This window comes from Neoarius graeffei, chromosome 6 (assembly GCF_027579695.1).
Source record: "Neoarius graeffei isolate fNeoGra1 chromosome 6, fNeoGra1.pri, whole genome shotgun sequence".
Lineage (NCBI taxonomy): Eukaryota > Metazoa > Chordata > Actinopteri > Siluriformes > Ariidae > Neoarius > Neoarius graeffei.
Window position 1 is genome coordinate 91377201 of NC_083574.1, and position 18931 is coordinate 91396131.

General features: G+C 38.9%; 2 protein-coding genes across 2 annotated transcripts; both read left to right on the plus strand.

The window, feature by feature from the left end:
* Positions 1-1399: 1399 nt before the first annotated feature.
* Positions 1400-5270, plus strand: LOC132887556 (extracellular calcium-sensing receptor-like). The gene is made up of 6 exons (XM_060923024.1): positions 1400-1608; positions 1831-2119; positions 2453-3271; positions 3400-3624; positions 4142-4265; positions 4378-5270. The coding sequence occupies exons 1-6, from the start codon at positions 1400-1402 to the stop codon at positions 5268-5270; spliced, it is 2559 nt and encodes an 852-aa protein (XP_060779007.1).
* A 6339-nt stretch (positions 5271-11609) lies between these two features.
* On the plus strand, positions 11610-17491 carry LOC132887557 (extracellular calcium-sensing receptor-like). Its single transcript, XM_060923025.1, has 6 exons — positions 11610-11731; positions 11962-12250; positions 12554-13372; positions 13669-13893; positions 14855-14978; positions 16599-17491. Exons 1-6 carry the CDS (start codon positions 11682-11684, stop codon positions 17489-17491), a joined length of 2400 nt encoding a protein of 799 aa, XP_060779008.1. The 5' UTR covers positions 11610-11681.
* The last annotated feature ends 1440 nt before the right edge of the window (positions 17492-18931 follow it).

Here is an 18931-nt window from a genome sequence, read left to right on the forward strand (position 1 = left end):
ATTGCCTGATCAAGTTCTGTGGGGGCTAACGGTGATTGAATCAAGGTTGATAACTCTGGATGACTATTTAAAAACATTGTGTAGTAGTTGATGTGTTTAACACATTAGCATGGCAAGTTGCAAATATTATTTCTCCAACATATTTTGAAAAAGATGAGATAATGATCTGAGAAACAGTAGCTTCAGACTGTGGAAGTGTTGTAGCCTGGCCCCTCCTCCTATCTGCTCCTGCCCAGCCCACTCAAGACTGCTGTCTGTCCAGGTTCCCCATTGGTGGAATGACCTTCCCACTGAGGTCAGAACTGCTGACTCCCTGACCACCTTCAAGCACAGACTGAAGACTCACCTCTTCAGGCTGTACCTTTCCCCTTCTTCCCTGCCCATGGTGTAACTTTTGGTCTAGACCAACCCAGACTGTATACTGTCTAGCCTGGGGTTAGCTGTTTTGAGTTCTCTATTTAATTATACTTTATGTGGTGGGTTTGTTTCCTTGGCTGAGTATTGGTACCTCAACAGGATCTTTCCTTAGATATTGCTGTTACTTGTTTAGTTGTCACTAGAACTTTCTTGTCTAGAAGTTCAGCACTTTGTGTACCTGACTTTTGCACTCATTGTATGTTGCTCTGGATAAGAGCACATGCTAAATGCCATGTAATGTAATATTGGCATATTGGCCTGTTTGTGTTTCATTTTGGCCTTTCTGACTCATAAATTGCATGAAAATATTAAAGAAGCTAACTATACTACTTGAATCAAGTTTTTTTTGTTTTTTGTTTTTTTTGCAGTGTGGCTGGCATTAATGCCTGCCTATGTAAGTTTGCCTAATAAATTCACTACTGCTGTTGAAATGTTTGCTATCTTAGTCTCGAGCTTTGGCTTCCTTTTGTGCTTACATACGATCGTGTGTTTTGATCTAAACGGAAAGCCTCAGGGTCGAGGTCACTACCTCACCAAAATTGTATGTGCTCCAAAATATAATATTTTAGTCAAACATGAAAAGAATACCGTACATCATCTAATGGGAAAGGCAAAAAAATGTTTTTCTTTTCTTTATGATATACTGTCTGAAAGGTGGTACTTTTATTTGTAGTAAACTACTTGTTATTTGTCTGGTAGTTGTACAGTTGTAAACTATTATTATAAGTATATGTTTATCATGGCATGTCTGCAATAAACATTAAAATACTGTTGATGAGATGGAATTAATTATATGCACACACAATCCAGGTAATTGTAGTGACATGCATAGTTTATCCAATCAAGTAGGATTACATTTGTGGGTAATGCCATGACAACATGTGACTGTGACACATTACGAGTTTGGGAGCCAGCCTAGATAAAATACAGCTGACTGCCCCTTCTTGTTACACTAAAAGGAAATTGATGTTCATTGCTGAAGATGACTCTCCCACTTCTGTGGCTCCTGCTGCTCCACTTTTCCAACTTCAGTGCAACTTTGGAAACTCAGTGCACTCTGCAGAATAATTTTGAGCCAGGATTCATGGCTGGTGGAGACTTTGTTATTGGTGGCATTTTTCCATTGCATTACAATCAGGAAATGCCAGATCTAAACTGCTCATACAAACCAGGACCAGTGCAATGTAATGGGTATGAATGTTCTAATACAAATGTGTAAAGCATTTATTTATTTTTATTTTCCTCATAGACATGAAAGGAATTTGTTCTTGAAAAAAAAAGAAACTTTGTGTGTGAATGTGTTGGATATAGATCAGAATAGAGACTTGACAATATACTACAAATTATGCCTTACCAATTTTTAGGTATGTGGCTGAGCATTCTCATTCTGATGTTTATGATTTCTTTGTTCAGGTTTGATCCCAGAGCATTCCGTTGGGCTTTGACTATGAAACTTGCTGTGGAGGAAATTAACAACAGCAGTGAGCTGCTACCTAACCACACTCTAGGTTATAAAATATTTGATTCCTGTGCCTATCCTTTAACTGGTCAAAGAGCAGCTCTGGCTGTTATGAATGGACCAATGGAAGCAGACAGGCCCATGTGTTCAGGTGCTAGCCCGATGTTGGCCATCATTGGTGAATCTGGGTCAGCTCAATCTATTGTGGTGTCTAGAATTTTACGACCTTTCAAGATTCCAATGGTATATGACTTTTTTTATGTCATAGCAGAGTTGATTTTTGTATGCATATAACTGCCATATACTTAATTACTTGATTCTTGCCATATACATATTTGTGGTAAGAAAAACAAAACAAAAAAAAAAACACATGCATTTACAAATACTTGGCTGTATGTGAGGAAAGAGTATGTAAACAAGAATAAGTGAAACACTTTTGCAATAGCCAGTATTCTAAAAGTCAACACATTTCTTATTAACATGCTAAATATTACTGATGATGAAATACTATCTGCTATGCAAGTCACTGTATGAGCTCTGCTTTTCACTGTTAAATGTTGTACATTTCTATTTCAGATCAGCTACTTCTCATCCTGTGCCTGTCTCAGTGACAGACGAGAATTTCCCACTTTCTTTAGGGTCATCCCCAGTGATGCGTATCAGGTGAAAGCAATTGCCAAGCTGCTGATACATTTCAACTGGACATGGGTGGGTGTGCTTAGAGGTGACCATGCATATGGGCACTCTGCCCTGCAGGGACTGCTTAGTGAGCTGGAGGACACAAGTGTGTGTGTGTCTTATCAGGAGATGATTCCCCTGCTCTATGACAGCCAGAGAGCAATAGAGATCATCCATGTGATGAACAGCTCCAGTGCTCGAGTGGTGGTGGTGTTTTCAGCTGAAGGGGAACTCACACCCTTTCTGAAAGACTATATGAAACTGAATATTACTGGAATTCAGTGGATTGCCAGTGAGGCCTGGGTAACAGCTTCAGTGTTCACAGGAAGTGAGTACTACCCTTTCCTGGGAGGCACGATTGGCTTTGGGATACGGCAGGGATATATTCCAAAGATGAAAGAGTATATAATAACAGTAAACCCACAGTTGTACCCATCCAACACTCTGGTGCAGGAACTGTGGGGTGCTCTGTATGGGTGTTCTCCCCTTTCCTCCTCGACCCGTAGTACTCAGCTGCCCCTCTGCACTGGACAAGAGACACTCAACAAGCAACACTCTGCCTACATGAACACATCTAGTCCTCGCATTGCTTATAATGTATACAAAGGCGTGTATGCTATTGCTCACTCCCTTCACAATCTCATTTCCTGTAAACCTGGAAATGGCCCATTCAATAACTCCATGTGTGCTGATAGCACTAAAGTCTATCCATGGCAGGTGCAGGTCATTCTGTCTATTGTCACAATAAATAATATGAAATTATGTTTCTTATTGTTAATTACAGGCATGAATTACAGTGCATCATAATATTACTCTTTATCTGCATTTCTTATTTGTTTTCATAGCTCCAGCATTACCTGCAAGAAGTCTCATTTACTATCTCAGGTGAGACAGTCAACTTTGATATGAATGGTGACTCGATCCCATCCTACGACCTGATCAACTGGCAGAAGGGCACAGCTGGAAATATTGAGCTGGTTAATGTGGGCATGTATGATGGGGCTCGAAAGGCCGGGAGTGAGTTGGTCATATATGACACAGCTATCACATGGTCCAGAGACAAGACTGAGGCAAGCTGCTCTCAGAATGTAGTTCAGTACATGAGAAACCAACTGTTGAAGTTCTGTAGGGTGAAGTGGAGGTAAGTTGCTTCAAAGCACACAGACCTCAGATGAGACCTGGATCAGGCTTCTCTGTCTGAGAAGCGAAAGAATACTACTTTGAATCCTGCAAACTGTTCAGTAACTGGGATGTACTTCAAAAAATAGAATGAATATAGCCTTTCATATGCAAAAAAATTAAAGTCAGTTTTAATATACAGTTATTTCTTCCTGTTTTATAAACAGGAAAGCACTTGCTAAGAGACAAGACTTGTCATAACAAAATAAAGATAAATTATATTTATGTGTGTGTGTGGGGGGGGGGGGGAGTTTTTTTTTCTTTCCCCAGATTTGACATTTGTTTCTAATCATGAATTAAATAGTTCTTTGTATTTACTGTACCTTCCTTATATCTTTTTACTTATTATTTTATGATTATTATGTGTGTAGAGCTTTACTGACCTCTGGCTATTTTTATGGTGAACAGGTGCCAGTCTCTGTTTGCAGTAACAGCTGCCCTCCGGGATCTAGGAAAGCTATCCGTCCAGGGGAGCCTTTGTGCTGCTTTGACTGTGTACCATGTGACAGTGGCAAGATTAGTAATCAGACAGGTCAGTAGGCTTTGTCATTTTTTTTTAAGGGAAACCTCATGTATATCCAAAAATCACAAATAACAGTTTAGATATCTATACTAAATAGTCTTTTGCTGCTTGTTTTCTAAAGATTCAGTAGACTGCATGGTCTGTCCTGAAGATTATTGGTCCAACACTGATGGAACAGTGTGTATTCCTAAGGTCATTGAGTTCCTTTCCCATGATGCAATGGGATTAACACTGACAGTTATTGCTGTTGTTGGGGCCTGTGTCACCTTAGCTGTTCTTGCAATTTTTCTTTACCACAGAAACACTCCAATTGTGCGTATGAATAACTCCGAGCTGAGTTTCTTCATTTTGTTTTCCTTGACCTTGTGTTTCCTGTGTGCACTGATCTTTATTGGGGAGCCCACATCCTGGTCATGCATGCTGCGCCACACTGCTTTCAGCATCACTTTCTCACTCTGCATCTCGTGCATCCTGGGAAAAACCTTAGTGGTTCTTGCTGTTTTCACAGCCACCCAGCCTGGAAATAATTTGATGAAATGGCTCGGGCCTATACAGCAGAGGATCATCATCTTTAGCAGCACCCTTGTCCAGGTGATCATCTGTGCTGCATGGCTCATATCCTCCCCTCCATTCCCCTATAAAAACACTCAGTATCAGCACTCTAAGATCATTTTAGACTGCAGGGTGGGATCTGAGCTGGCCTTCTGGTGTGTACTAGGCTATATTGGCATGTTGGCCTTTTTGTGTTTCATTTTGGCCTTTCTGGCTCGTAAATTACCTGGAAATTTTAATGAGGCTAAATTTATTACTTTTAGCATGTTAATATTTTGTGCAGTGTGGCTGGCATTTATACCTGCTTATGTCAGTTCACCTGGTAAATTCACTACTGCAGTTGAAATATTTGCTATTTTAGCTTCAAGCTTTGGTCTCCTTTTGTGCTTATTTGCACCAAAGTGTTACATTATTCTACTCAAACCAGAAAAGAACACTAAACAGCATCTAATGGGAAAATAATGATAAGTAATTTAAATTTGTATACACATGTACTCATTCAAACATTTTTTTCTGTATTTTTGAATATTTTCTATACTGCAGAACAACACTGAATACATCAAAACTGTAAACAGTTGTACCACATACAACATATATGGAATTATGTAATTAAAAAAGTGTGAAAAACAAAATATGTTTTAGGTTCTTAAAAGTAGCCACCATGTACCTTGAGAGCTTTGCACACTATTGGCATTATCTTAACCAGCTTCATGAGATAGTCACCTGGAATGCTTTTCACTTCAGAAGTGTGCCTTGTCAACATTTAATCAGTGGAATTTCTTGCTTTCTTAATGTGTTTGAGACAATCAAACAGTAAATAATAAATAATAAAAATACAGTAACTAGCCATATTTGCCAATTGTATTAATCCATATGTCTAGGACCACTCAGCTAATTAGAGAGAAATAACAGTCCATCATTAAGTCATGAAGTGTCTTAATTAACAAAAACCCATTGAATTAGAAGGTATGTCCAAACTTTTGACTGGTAATTTCATTCATCTATACAGTACATTGATTGTGGTTGATGTTCTGGTTGGATTATTTCAGAAACTACTCAGTTTACACAGAATGGTTAAAAAAAATGAGTGAGCACAATTCTGATGGTGGAAATGCTTTTTTGATAAGAGAGGTCAGAGGAAAATGAGCAGGTTGGATCAACCTCCCAGGAAAGATATCATGACTCATATCATCACTCTTTACAACCATGGTGAGCAGAAAACCATCAGCATACACAAAACATCTAACCTTGAAGCAGATGGGCTACAACAATAGAAGACCATTCCTGTTAGGCAAGAAAAAAATCATCTAGTCTTTATCCAGTCTTCAATTGTCCAGATTTATTGATTTTGTGCTTAGGACAACCTTAAGTTCTTGTTCTTGAATGACAGAAGTGGAATCTTGATGTGGTTATCTGCTCTTCTAGCACATCTACCTCAAGGTTTGATGTGTTGTGCATTCTGAGATGCTTCTCCGCTCACTAGGGTTGTACAGACTGCTTATTTGAGTTCCTATAGACCCTTTTCAGTCATGTGACCTTCGTAAACGCGACCACCATTTTGGACATGTAGCGGACTTCAGCTCGAATTGGTTTGAATGCGAGGAAGGCGACAAACGAAGAACATACAAGAAAAAGGAGCGAGATGCAGAAAACACCTTTGCTATCCAGCGACGTAGGGCATTTACAGGGCGAGCAGAGGGAGAAATAACAACAGTAACAACACATTAGCAATGCCGTACAGAAATAACGGTTTATGGCACAGACCCTTTCAGTTCTCGCTCATCTAGCTGCTACAATGACTGCTTAGACTGCAACAGTAATACCTAACACACATTTAAGTATCCGTTGTAAAGACGTGAAACTCGTCGAGTGACGAGAGTGTTCACTGATAAGCTAACACAATCTAAAAGCAGACATACCATCACACTGCCCTGGCGCTGTGTACAGTTTACCTTCTACCGTATGGTTTGTGCACTCACTATTTGCCATTACTTTCTCCAAAAGTTGTTACAGATTACAGGGAAGGGTCTGGATTTAAGAGACAAATACATGTTCCTCTTATTTTGAACACTTATTTGTAGGCAGTGCTTAATTTGTAAAGTGGGAGGTCCCGGAGTGCAGAGGATGAGCGGCGCTGTGCTGCGCTTCTGGGCATGTTTTGTAATAACACTGCAAATTAAGTTCATCTGCAGATATTTTGTGGATGTCGTTTCATGAGAGAAATCACCAACAAGACAGATATCAAAATCAGACATTAACACTAAATAAACTTGCATTTTTTTATTTAGTTATTTGGGTTTTTTTTTTTGTTACATAGTCAAAAGAGGTGTCGGATCACCGGATCCAGTGTAAATAGCTGCCGGAGCCAACGCCCGAGGTTCCGGAGCGTGCTCCGGCTTGCTCCCCCTCAAATTAAGCGCTGTTTGTAGGACACTGCCTCTGATCTGTCCTACAGTCTACCAACAGCAAAGGAACACAACGCTAGCTAATGTCGTTAGCTAATAGCTACTACAGAAGAACAAAGAGGTTACAATGGGTTATTTTAGCCTATTTGGTTACACACTCGCCGCCACAGAATGTTAACAGCAATGTAATGCCTTTTCTGGCTAATTTTATTCGTCTTACCTCCAACAAAGTGGTCACTACACAAGCGCTGGTATGCCGAGGGCTGCCAATCTTTGCTGTTTATGGCCGCTATCCATCTTCTCCATCGGGATCCGATAAAATGATAAACCTTGCCTTGTTTGTTGATGGTTACTACATCCAGGTGCACAACAATATAGTGGCATGATGGAAGTCTTGCTGAAAATAAACACTTTCTTTGCTGCCGTTCCTCAGTGTTGGCTGTGGTAAACTACTGGTAGTACACGTCCAAAATGGCGGCCATGTTTGTCGTGACGTCACGTGAAAAGGGTCCATAGACTTCCCATCAGCTCAAAGCATACTGGTCAATCTCCTCTTATCTCTCTCATTAACAAGTGCTTTCAGCCTGCAAACCCTTCACCCCTCCACGCAAAGGATTTTTTTTTAATACCAATCCATGTAAACTCTAGAGACTGTTGTGTGTGAAAAGCCAAAGAGATCAGCAGTTTCTAAAACACTCAAACGAGTCAATATGATACAAACAACAATTGCCATGCTGTCACAGAGACTACCTTTTTTTCTATTTTTCTTCAACTTGATATTTGATGTGAACATTTCCTAAAGCTCTTGACCTATATCTGCATGATTTTATGCATCACACTGCTGCCACATGATTGGTAGTTGAGATGAATAGAACTGCATGTGTACAGGTGTTCCTATTAAAGTGAATGGTGTGTGTGTGGATAGACCATATATATTGTGACCACCACTGAAAATCTTAGATGTTCTATTTTCATTTCAAGCTGGAAATAAACAGAAAGTAAAAAAAAAAAATGAAAACGAGACAATGAATATGGTTGTGAACAGGTGTGTCAGATTAGAAGTGTATGCAAGTGCATGAGAATTGGCGGCTGTAGTCCAGAGCGACCATGTTTGTAGGTCGCGGTCTACTCTGGGAAGTGGCGTCCAGTGTCATAGGATCTGTGCATTTAGACCCAAAAGCAGGTGCAAGGACTCAAGCTGCAGGGAGGAGACATAAAGCGCTGCTGACCTTCTCAAGGCAGAAGCCGAAAAGAAAGGGCTTTCCAGTGCCTCTGTGAAGATAACATCCACAAATTTGAAGAAATTAGGAGAATGCTGTAGCGGATGCCCTTGCATTCATGACTCTTAACATTGGCAAGGGAGATTGATGGTTTGACTAATAGGCTGAAAAAATTGGACTGTGCAGGTCATACTGAACCCTCTGGATTTCCCCTTCCTTGAAGAGTTAATACACCTTGAAAAGGTGTCAGCGCCTCTGTTAACAAACTCAGGCATTTGTGGTTTTAAGAGCCAGACTTATCTAGCTTGCTTACATGAGACATATTATGTGGTTCAGAATGTACAAGCTATTACACAAAAATGTATAAGCCATTGCATAAGAGTGCATAAGCCATTGCAGAAAAAAAAAAATGTACCTGACATTGCAGATATGAAAGCTGCAAGAGTTTGCATTTCCACTTGCTGTAAATGTATGCATAGCCAATCAGATCTTGATATTCTAACTTTGCTTGGATGTTTTAATGATAAAAGATGGCAGTAATCCCCAATTAAAGGACAAGTTAAGATGCTTAGACCTTAGGTCTTATAATCCACATTTGAAAGGCATTATATAGGACCCTTTTGTCTGACACTGACAATTTATCAACCTTTTATTTGCTCTCAGATATTATGCTGAGTATATCATGGGTTTACTGTTACTAGAATTGCAAATTGTAGCTACTTTGATTTCATTTTCATTATTATTTCAGATCAATTTGCACTCAAACATTACATGCTAATAGCTTTATACTTTTAATAAACCAAATCCCTTTGGTGATTTGTTAAATGTCAATGCTGAATTTTTGAATCAATTACTTGATCTGACTCCAGGACCCCACAGACATTCCTTCAAAGCAGCTTTGCACTGAGGTAAGAGTATATTTTCTGTTCTAGCGTAACTCTTTCAGGGACTCTTGGCTGATCATTGTTTACATTTACACAGAAAGGTTTATTTGGCACTACTAGACTAAATTACAACTAGGTAAATTACAATCAAGATGTAGACTGGCAAGGACCAGGCTTGTAGTACTCGAGTCAGGACTCGGATTCAAGTCCAATTTGTGCCCTAATTTTAAAGACTTGTGATTTGACTCGGACTTGAGCACTGATGACTCAGGCTTGGACTTGGATTCGTGCATTAACTGCATTCAGACTCATAAATTGGAGAAGAGGAGTCAGATTTTTTCTTTATTTTTGTAACATGCTATAATAATTTGTCATAAGATCTTTATATCTATATTAATGTTTAGACTAATTTCATGCAAGTGAATGCACATTCACCTGTTCATACATCATATTCAGGAACAAACTAATGTTAATGGTGCTAAAATGCCTGGAAGGAATGCCCCTAGGATTGTCCGCTTTGCTTATACAGGGTTCTCATGCAGTGGGAAAAATACACTGCTTTGTGTTCCATATGTAGAAGAACTATCGAGGAGACGACAGGGACAACCTCAAACTTCAGTCGTCATTTGTCAAGACTCCACCCAGAGAAGTAAGTGACACACTATGTTCATTGCTCTGTTGATAGCGGGGCTTGCTGACCGATGAACTCGCTAGTGTTAACCCTCTCTCATGTTATTTGCCCTGTTGATAGCAGGGCTTGCTGAGCAATGAACAAGCTTTTAATCTTTAGCCTATTAACTAGAATGAGGCAGTCAAGCAGTAATGTTCGTCCAACACCGTAGCAGAGACGGTTTCACAAGCAGCAACAGCCACTGTCAAATGGTGCGATTGGAGTCTTGTTCTCGGACTCAACTCTGATCAATAGTGGACTCGACTCAAAATTTTCTTTAATGGCTTGGACTTGAACACGGGACTCGAGACTGGACTCAGACTCGAGGTTTAGTGACTCAACTACAATACTGGCAAGGACTCTGACTGCGATATGACATGTAGCTAAACAGCAGGTTGACTGATGCAGCTGGAAAAAAAATATTATATGTGAAGGTAACCTAATTACACAACTGTAATAGGCCAGGATTAATGTTTTTCTTCAGCTTCTCACCACCAGTACAGATGCACACAACCAATTAAACATGTAGGGGTATTCAAATCTAGTCAACCAGCATCTATTTCACCATTGCACTTTTTTTTCAATCTTAAAATGTGGTGTGATTACTGACAGTACATGGAAGTATGAGAGAAGGTGGTGGTCTTTCTGGATATGGTTTAGAAATGGTTTCTTCTTTGCATGGTAGAATTTTAACTTGCATTTGTAGATGCAGTGATTTAACTGTTTTCACAGACTATGGTTTTGGAAGTGTTCCTGAACCCATGCAGTGATTTCCACTACAGAGATATGTCTGTTTTTAATGCAGGACCCGAAGATCATAGGGCATTATTTGTTTTTGTCTGTGTCTCATGCATACAGAGATTTATCCATGCAGTCTTTCACAGAGTGTCGAAGCCCCTCCCCAGCTATACTTCTGAGAGACAATCTGGGACTATTTATTTATTTATTTATTTAATGTCCTATTATGTTACTGACATGTTGCCAGTTAATCTAATTAGTTGTGAGATATTTCCAGTCTTTTGTTGCCCCGTCCCAACTTTCTGAAACATGTTGCTGGTGTTAAATTCAAAGTGAGCATATATTTAAAAAAAAAATACACAGCAAAATCCCCAGTGTTGAATTTACACCCAGAGTGTTGATTTAACACCCTACTGTGTTTATATAGGTCTAATTGGACACAAATGAACTCTGAAAGTGTTAATTCAACACTGAGGAATTTGCTGTGTAATAATAATAAATTCTCAGTTTCAACATTTGATACACTGTATTTGTATTACTTTCAATGAAATACAGGGTTTCAGTGATTTGCAAATCACTGCATTCTGTTTGTTATTTACATTTTATAGAGTGTCCCAACTTTTTTGGAAACATGGTAGTACCTGTGATGGACCAGGCCCCCAAAGATTATGACAGTAGGTGATGCCATGTGACTGTGGCACATGACTAGATAAAGGGAAGCACAGCTGTGACATATAAAACATAGATGCCTTCTCTTTCTCTGTACAATGCAAGGAGTCAGGAATTCATGCCTGAGGATGGCTCCTATACTGATGTGGCTACTGGTGCTCAACTTTTCAATCCTTATTTTATCCCTCGATCCTAATTGCACTTTCCTGAATGATTTGGAGCCAGGGTTCATTGCTGATGGAGACTTTGCCATTGGGGGTATTTTCCCCTTTCACTACAATCAAGAAATGCCAGATTTGAACTGCACTTACAAGCCTGGACCAGTAAAGTGTAATGGGTAGAAATGTCTTCAACACTTTACTAGATCATCATTATTATAGTGTGAAAAGAAATCCCCAAATTGTTGTTTATTGCACTGAGAATAGATGATTCCTAAATGTATTTCAGTACAAAGCTAAGCAATTTTTCATATATAATACATTACTCAATTGTGTTTTTCAGAAACTTGTCATAATTTGCCTGTGAGTATTTATTAATGCTGACTCTTGCTCTTACTGACTCTTGCAGGTTTGATCCCAAAGCTTTCCGCTGGGCTCTGACTATGAAACTTGCTGTGGAAGAAATTAACAACAGCACTGAACTGCTACCTAACCACACTCTGGGCTACAAAATGTTTGATTCCTGTGCATACCCATTAACAGCTCAGAGAGCAGCTCTGGCTGTTATGAATGGACCAAATGAAGCAGAAAAGCCCATGTGTTCAAGGGCTAGCCCAATGTTGGCTGTTATCGCTGAATCTGGGTCAGCTGAGTCTATTGTGGTTTCTAGAATTTTACAACATTTCAGGATTCCAATGGTATGCATTTTGTTCAATGACAAAGAAGAATTATTTATTTTAATACATGATTCAAATAGCATTATTAACAGAGAGAGAGAGAGAGAGAGAGAGAGAGAGTATTAATACTTATGTGACTGTGAGTATATGGGGACAAGAAAAAATGAAATGCTTTCTCCTGCTTCAGGACTCTAGAACTATAAATTCTGAGATTTGTATAATAAGTCACAATGTGAATTAACATACCTATAATTCATGCAGTTTATATTAGCTCATATAGTGTCGCTCATAAAGTTGTAAGAATTCTTTGCATATCTCTTTCAGATCAGCTACTTCTCTTCTTGTGCCTGTCTCAGTGACAGACAAGAATTCCCCACCTTCTTTAGGGTTATTCCCAGTGATGCCTACCAGGTGAAAGCCATTGCCAAGCTGCTGATACATTTTAACTGGACATGGGTAGGTGTAGTGCGGGGAGATCATGTGTATGGCCACTTTGCCCTGCAGGGACTGCTTAAGGAGTTGGAGGGTACAAATGTGTGTGTGTCTTATCAGGAGATGATTCCCCTGTTATACAACAGCCAGAGAGCAAGGGAGATCATCCATGTGATGAACAGTTCCACTGCACGAGTGGTAGTGGTGTTTTCAGCTGAGGGGGAACTCACACCATTTATGAAGGACTATATGAAATTGAATATTACTGGAATTCAGTGGATTGCCAGTGAAGCCTTAGCAACAGCTTCAGTGTTCACAGGAAGTGAGTACTACCCTTTCCTGGGAGGCATGATTGGCTTTGGGATACGGCAGGGATATATTCCAAAGATGAAAGAGTATATAATAACAGTAAACCCACAGTTGTACCCATCCAACACTCTGGTGCAGGAACTGTGGGGTACTCTGTATGGGTGCTCTCCCCTTTCCTCCTCAACCCGTAGTACTCAGCTGCCCCTCTGCACTGGACAAGAGACACTCAACAAGCAACACTCTGCCTACATGAACACATCTAGTCCTCGCATTGCTTATAATGTATACAAAGGCGTGTATGCTATTGCTCACTCCCTCCACAATCTCATTTCCTGTAAACCTGGAAATGGCCCATTCATTAACTCCACGTGTGCTGACAATAGTAATGTTTACCCTTGGCAGGTGACTGCAATTCTCTCTATTTTCACAAAGAATTGTGTGAAATAATATTTGTTATTGAAATATTCTCAGCATATTTGTATATACATACAGTATATATACATCACAAATGTGCATAATGTGTATATATAGCTCAGTCTGTAACTTTACTTATGCTGACCTCAATACTGTCTACCCACAATGAATAATATAAATATATTTTCCTACTGAAATTCAGAAATAAAGAGCCTTGTAATAATATGTAATGTACATATGGATTAATATTACTCTTTGTTTTCATAATATGTGTTGTTTTATAGCTCCAGTATTACCTGCAACATGTCTCTTTCACTATTTCGGGAGAGTTGGTGAACTTTGATATGAATGGTGACTCGATCCCATCCTATGATCTGATTAACTGGCAGAAGGGTACAGCTGGCAATATTGAGCTGGTTAAAGTGGGCATGTATGATGGGGCTCGCAAGGCTGGGAATGAGCTGGTCATTTACGACATGGCTATCACGTGGGCCGGAGACAAAAGTGAGGCAAGCTGCTCTCAGAATTTAGTTCAGTACATGAGAAACCAACTATTGAAGTTCAGTAGGGTCAAGTGGTGGTAAGTTGGGTGAAAGATTGCATCAGGTTGCTGTAGTGTATTCAAGACACAAGTCCCAAAGTATAAAACACATTTGACTCATGAAAATATCTTTAAAATGGCCTTTTTCAGTAAGTAGTAATAATCATAGCATAATCAGAGAGCATGCTTGCACAATTGTATGTTATATATTTTGGTGTCCAAATATGGGAAATAACCTATGTCACACTTTATGTGACTATATACATTATAATAGATTTAACCTAGCGCTGTTGGTGGTAGCTGAGTGTGTTGAATGAGTGGGAGGTAAAAGATTAAGTCCAGTCGAGTGCACCTTGGTCAGCCACAGCATGGCAACTGGCTAAAATGCCTGACTAAAATGCTTGACTTCCACACTTCTTTCTTGGTCACCATAGATTGAAGAGGCATAAGATTGGTACCTTTTGAAACTGAATGAGTAAGTCTTTTAAATATTATAATGTACCATGTGTTGGATGTTGCAATTCAGGACTATCAGGCTAACTACATAGGCATAGATGATTCCCATTTTGGTAATAGCTTAGACTCTCCATAAAACAACACGGTCATGTAATCAATGTGCTCTCTCTTTATTTTAACTCTATGGTAGTAACTGAAACCCTTTAAATCCATTTGATATATATTGATATTTGTTATGATATCAGCAAAAAAACAACAACAACACAACAGTGTGCCTAACAGACATCATGAAATCGTAATGTTTAGTTTAATTGGTTGCTTTACTATTTAATGCTCAAGATAACAATTATTCAGATACTCAGAAATGTTTCACTTTGTTTGTATTCTGCACTATAAAGTATGCTTTTACATGTGCAGTACACATAGATATATAGGTACAAAACCTTACTGCCTTTTTTTTTTGTGGCAAACAGGTGCCAGTCTCTGTTTGCAGTGACAGCTGCCCTCCTGGATTTAGGAAGGCTGTCCGTCAAGGGGAGCCTCTTTGCTGCTTTGATTGTGTACCATGTGACAGTGGCAAGATCAGTAATCAGACAGGTTGGTGGTGTCAGCAAAAGTTTAAACAGCAAAGATGATAAATAATGTACAACCCCATTTCCAAAAAAGGCGGGACACTGTGTAAACTGTACATAAATACAGATTGTGATAACTTGCAAATCACAGAAACCCTATATTTCATTGAAAATAGTACAAAGACAACATATCAAATGTTAAAACTGAAAAATTGTATTGTTTTTTGAAAAATATATGCTCATTTTGAATTCGATGTTAGCACCATGTTTTAGAAAAGTTGGGACGGGGCAACAAAAGACTGAAAAAGTTGTGTAATGCTACAAAAAACTAATTTGGTTAATTGGCAACAGGTCAGTAACATGATTAGATACAAAAAGAGCATCTCAGAGAGGTGGAGTCTCTCAGAAGTAAAGATGGGGAGAAGTTCACCACTCTGTGAAAGACTGTGAAACAGTGCAACAATTTAAGAATAACGTTCCTCAATGTAAAATTGCAAAGAATTTGGGGATCACATCATCTATGGTATATGATACCATTAAAAGATTCAGAAAATCTGGAGAAATCTCTGTATGCAAGAAAGAAGGCTGAAAACTGACATTGGATGCCTGTGATCTTCAGGCCTTCTGGCAACACTGCATTAAAAGCAGACACGTGTCTGTTGTGGAAATCACTGTATGGGCTCAGGAACACTTCAGAAAACCATTGTCTGTGAAAAGAGTTCATTACTGCATCCACAAATGCAAGTTAAAACCATATATAAACAATATCCAGAAACATTGCCACCTTCTCTGGGCCCGAGCTTTTTTACGATGGACTGAGGCAAAGTGGAAAATTTTCCCAAGGTCTGACGAATCAAAAGTAGAAATTCTTTTTTGAGATCATGGACAACACATCCTCCAGATTAAAGAGGAGAGGGATTGTCCGGCTTATTATCAGTGCATATTTCAAAAGCCAGCATCTGTGATGGAATGAGGGTGCATTAGTGCACGTGACATGCATAGCTTGTATATCTGGGAAGGCATTATCAATGCTGAATGATATATACATGTTTCAGAGCAATAGGCCTTCCTTCTTTCAGCAAGACAATGCCAAACCACTTTCTGCACATATTAAAATTGGATGGCTCCTTAGTAAAAGAGTCCTGGTGCTAAACTGGCCTGCCTGCAATCCAGACCTGTCTCCCATTTAAAACATTTGGCGTATTATGAGTACAAAATATGACAAAGAAGAACCCAAACTGTTGAGCAATTGAAATTGTATATCAGGCAAGAATGGGACAACATTTCTTTTTCAAAACTACAGCAATTGGTCTCCTCAGTTCCCAAACATTACAGAATGTTGTTAAAAGTAGCGGCGATGCAACACAGTGGTAAACATGCACCTGTCCCAACTTTTTTGAAACGTGTTGCTGACATCAAACTCAAAATGAGCATATATTTAAAAAAAGATAACATTTCTCAGTTTCAACATTTCTTATGTTGTCTTTGTATTATTTTCAGTGAAATATAGGGTTTAAATGATTTGCAATTATTGCATCCTTTTTTATTCACAGTTAACACAGCATCCCAATTTTTTTTGGAATTGGGGTTGTTAATCCAATTTTAACTATCCTTTTCATGTTTTTTTGTCTTTCTTTTTTTAAAGATTTAATAGACTGTATGACCTGCCCTGAAGATTACTGGTCCAATGAAGAAGGAACAGAATGTATTCCCAAGGTCATTGAGTTCCTTTCCCATGATGCAATGGGGTTAACACTGACAGTTATTGCTGTTGTTGGGGGCTGTGTCACCTTAGCTGTATTTGCAATCTTTCTCTACCACAGAAACACTCCAATTGTGCGTATGAATAACTCAGAGCTGAGTTTTTTTATCTTGTTTTCTTTGACCTTGTGTTTCCTGTGTGCACTGATCTTTATTGGAGAGCCCACATCCTGGTCATGCATGCTGCGCCACACTGCTTTCAGCATCACCTTCTCGCTCTGCATCTCCTGCATCCTGGGTAAAACCTTAGTGGTTCTTGCTGCATTCACAGCAACCCAGCCTGGAAATAATGTGATGAAATGGCTCGGGCCTACACAGCAGAGGATCATCATCTTAAGCTGCACCCTCATCCAGGTGATCATCTGTGCTGCATGGCTCATATCCTCCCCTCCATTCCCCTATAAAAACACTCAGTATCAGCACTCTAAGATCATTCTAGACTGCAAGGTGGGGTCTGAGCTGGCCTTCTGGTGTGTGCTCGGCTACATTGGCATTTTGGCCTGTTTGTGTTTCATTTTGGCCTTTCTGGCCCGTAAATTGCCTGGAAATTTTAATGAGGCTAAATTCATTACTTTTAGCATGTTAATATTTTGTGCAGTGTGGCTTGCATTCATACCTGCCTATGTAAGTTCACCTGGTAAATTCACTACTGCAGTTGAAATATTTGCTATTTTAGCTTCAGGCTTTGGTCTCCTTTTGTGCTTATTTGCACCAAAGTGTTACATTATTCTACTCAAACCAGAAAAGAATACCAAACAGCATTTAATAGGAAGATAATAATAATCATCATAGGATACGAGATTGTAATTTATAAGCAAGCATATACTTTATTTTTATATATATATATATATATATATATATATATATATATATATATATATATATATATATATGTGTGTGTGTGTGTGTGTGTTTAGCTCCGCGGAAAACACCATTCATGCATATTTATTCATTTTCAAGCTGTGCCTACATTTTCTATTACATGTGTGGAATTAATGTTTGCTGAGAGTCATGATAAAAGGTGGTAGGCTACTTATGATATTAATTTGTTTTGGCCAAATCACTCAAATGTGGGAAATTATGGACTATGGCACTCTATTAGGAGGGGGTTGGAAGCTGTAGGTGCGTAGGCTACTTGGCAGGCTAGGTGCCAGTCTACTGCAGAGGTTTTCAACATTTTGGGGGCTAAGGCACAACAAATGTCAAACCTAAGCATCAAGGCACACTTAGTTATCAATAATGAAGAATGTCACACACATTCTGATTGGCCATAATGTCATGAGCAATATTTGACCCATAATGCACTACAGCAGATCATCAAATAGCTGAGTCTTTAACAGATAGTTAGATAAGACAGGAAACCATATAATTTGTTAAACATGCATTGAAGTGTATTGGAGCAAGGATTTGTCCCACATACTCATAGTATGGCATCTTGAACAGCAACATACTAAAATAAAATCAATAAAACAAAATAAAATATTGCTCCATCAATCGCACAATATTAAACATTAGTGTTTTCACAGAGTATAAGTGCAATTAAGGTCTTGATTCAAAGAATGACCCAATATAATTAATAATAATCTTGTATCCCCAATGAGAAGAAAGATTTCAGTACATGTGACTGCAATCAATGAAATGAAGCTGCAAATATCAACCGAGCACTGTATGCAAAAGGAAACACACACACACACACACACACACACACACACACACACACACACACACACGTCATGCTCACAATGTGGAACTGACAACAATTTGAGTTACCTCCTCCTCCCTAGATCGACATTTATTTTCAAAATCAAACTGAGAATGGAAATAAAGGGCATTTAGATTAAAAAAAAAATGCAAAACTTGTCAGTAAGTGACAACCTTCAAACATTTTTTAATTGTTAAGAAGCAGTGTCACTGTTGTATTAAAAAAACAAAATACAATTTCATGAGCCTGTATAAAAATGCATTAGGTTCCTCAAAATTCCATGGCACACTTCACTTTGAGAACCACTGGCCTAAATGCCTTGAAAAGGGGCATAATTATCATGTTTGCTTTGATGATGACATAGCCCAATGTTCACTGCTTATTATCTGTTGGTTGTGATTGACAAATGATTTATTTGGATGCAAGTGTAAAGCTTGATATCCTTGGGTGGGATTATTACATGGTGTAAGCGATAATTTCAGGGAGATTGATGTGTTCAGAACTGAAATGCTCAA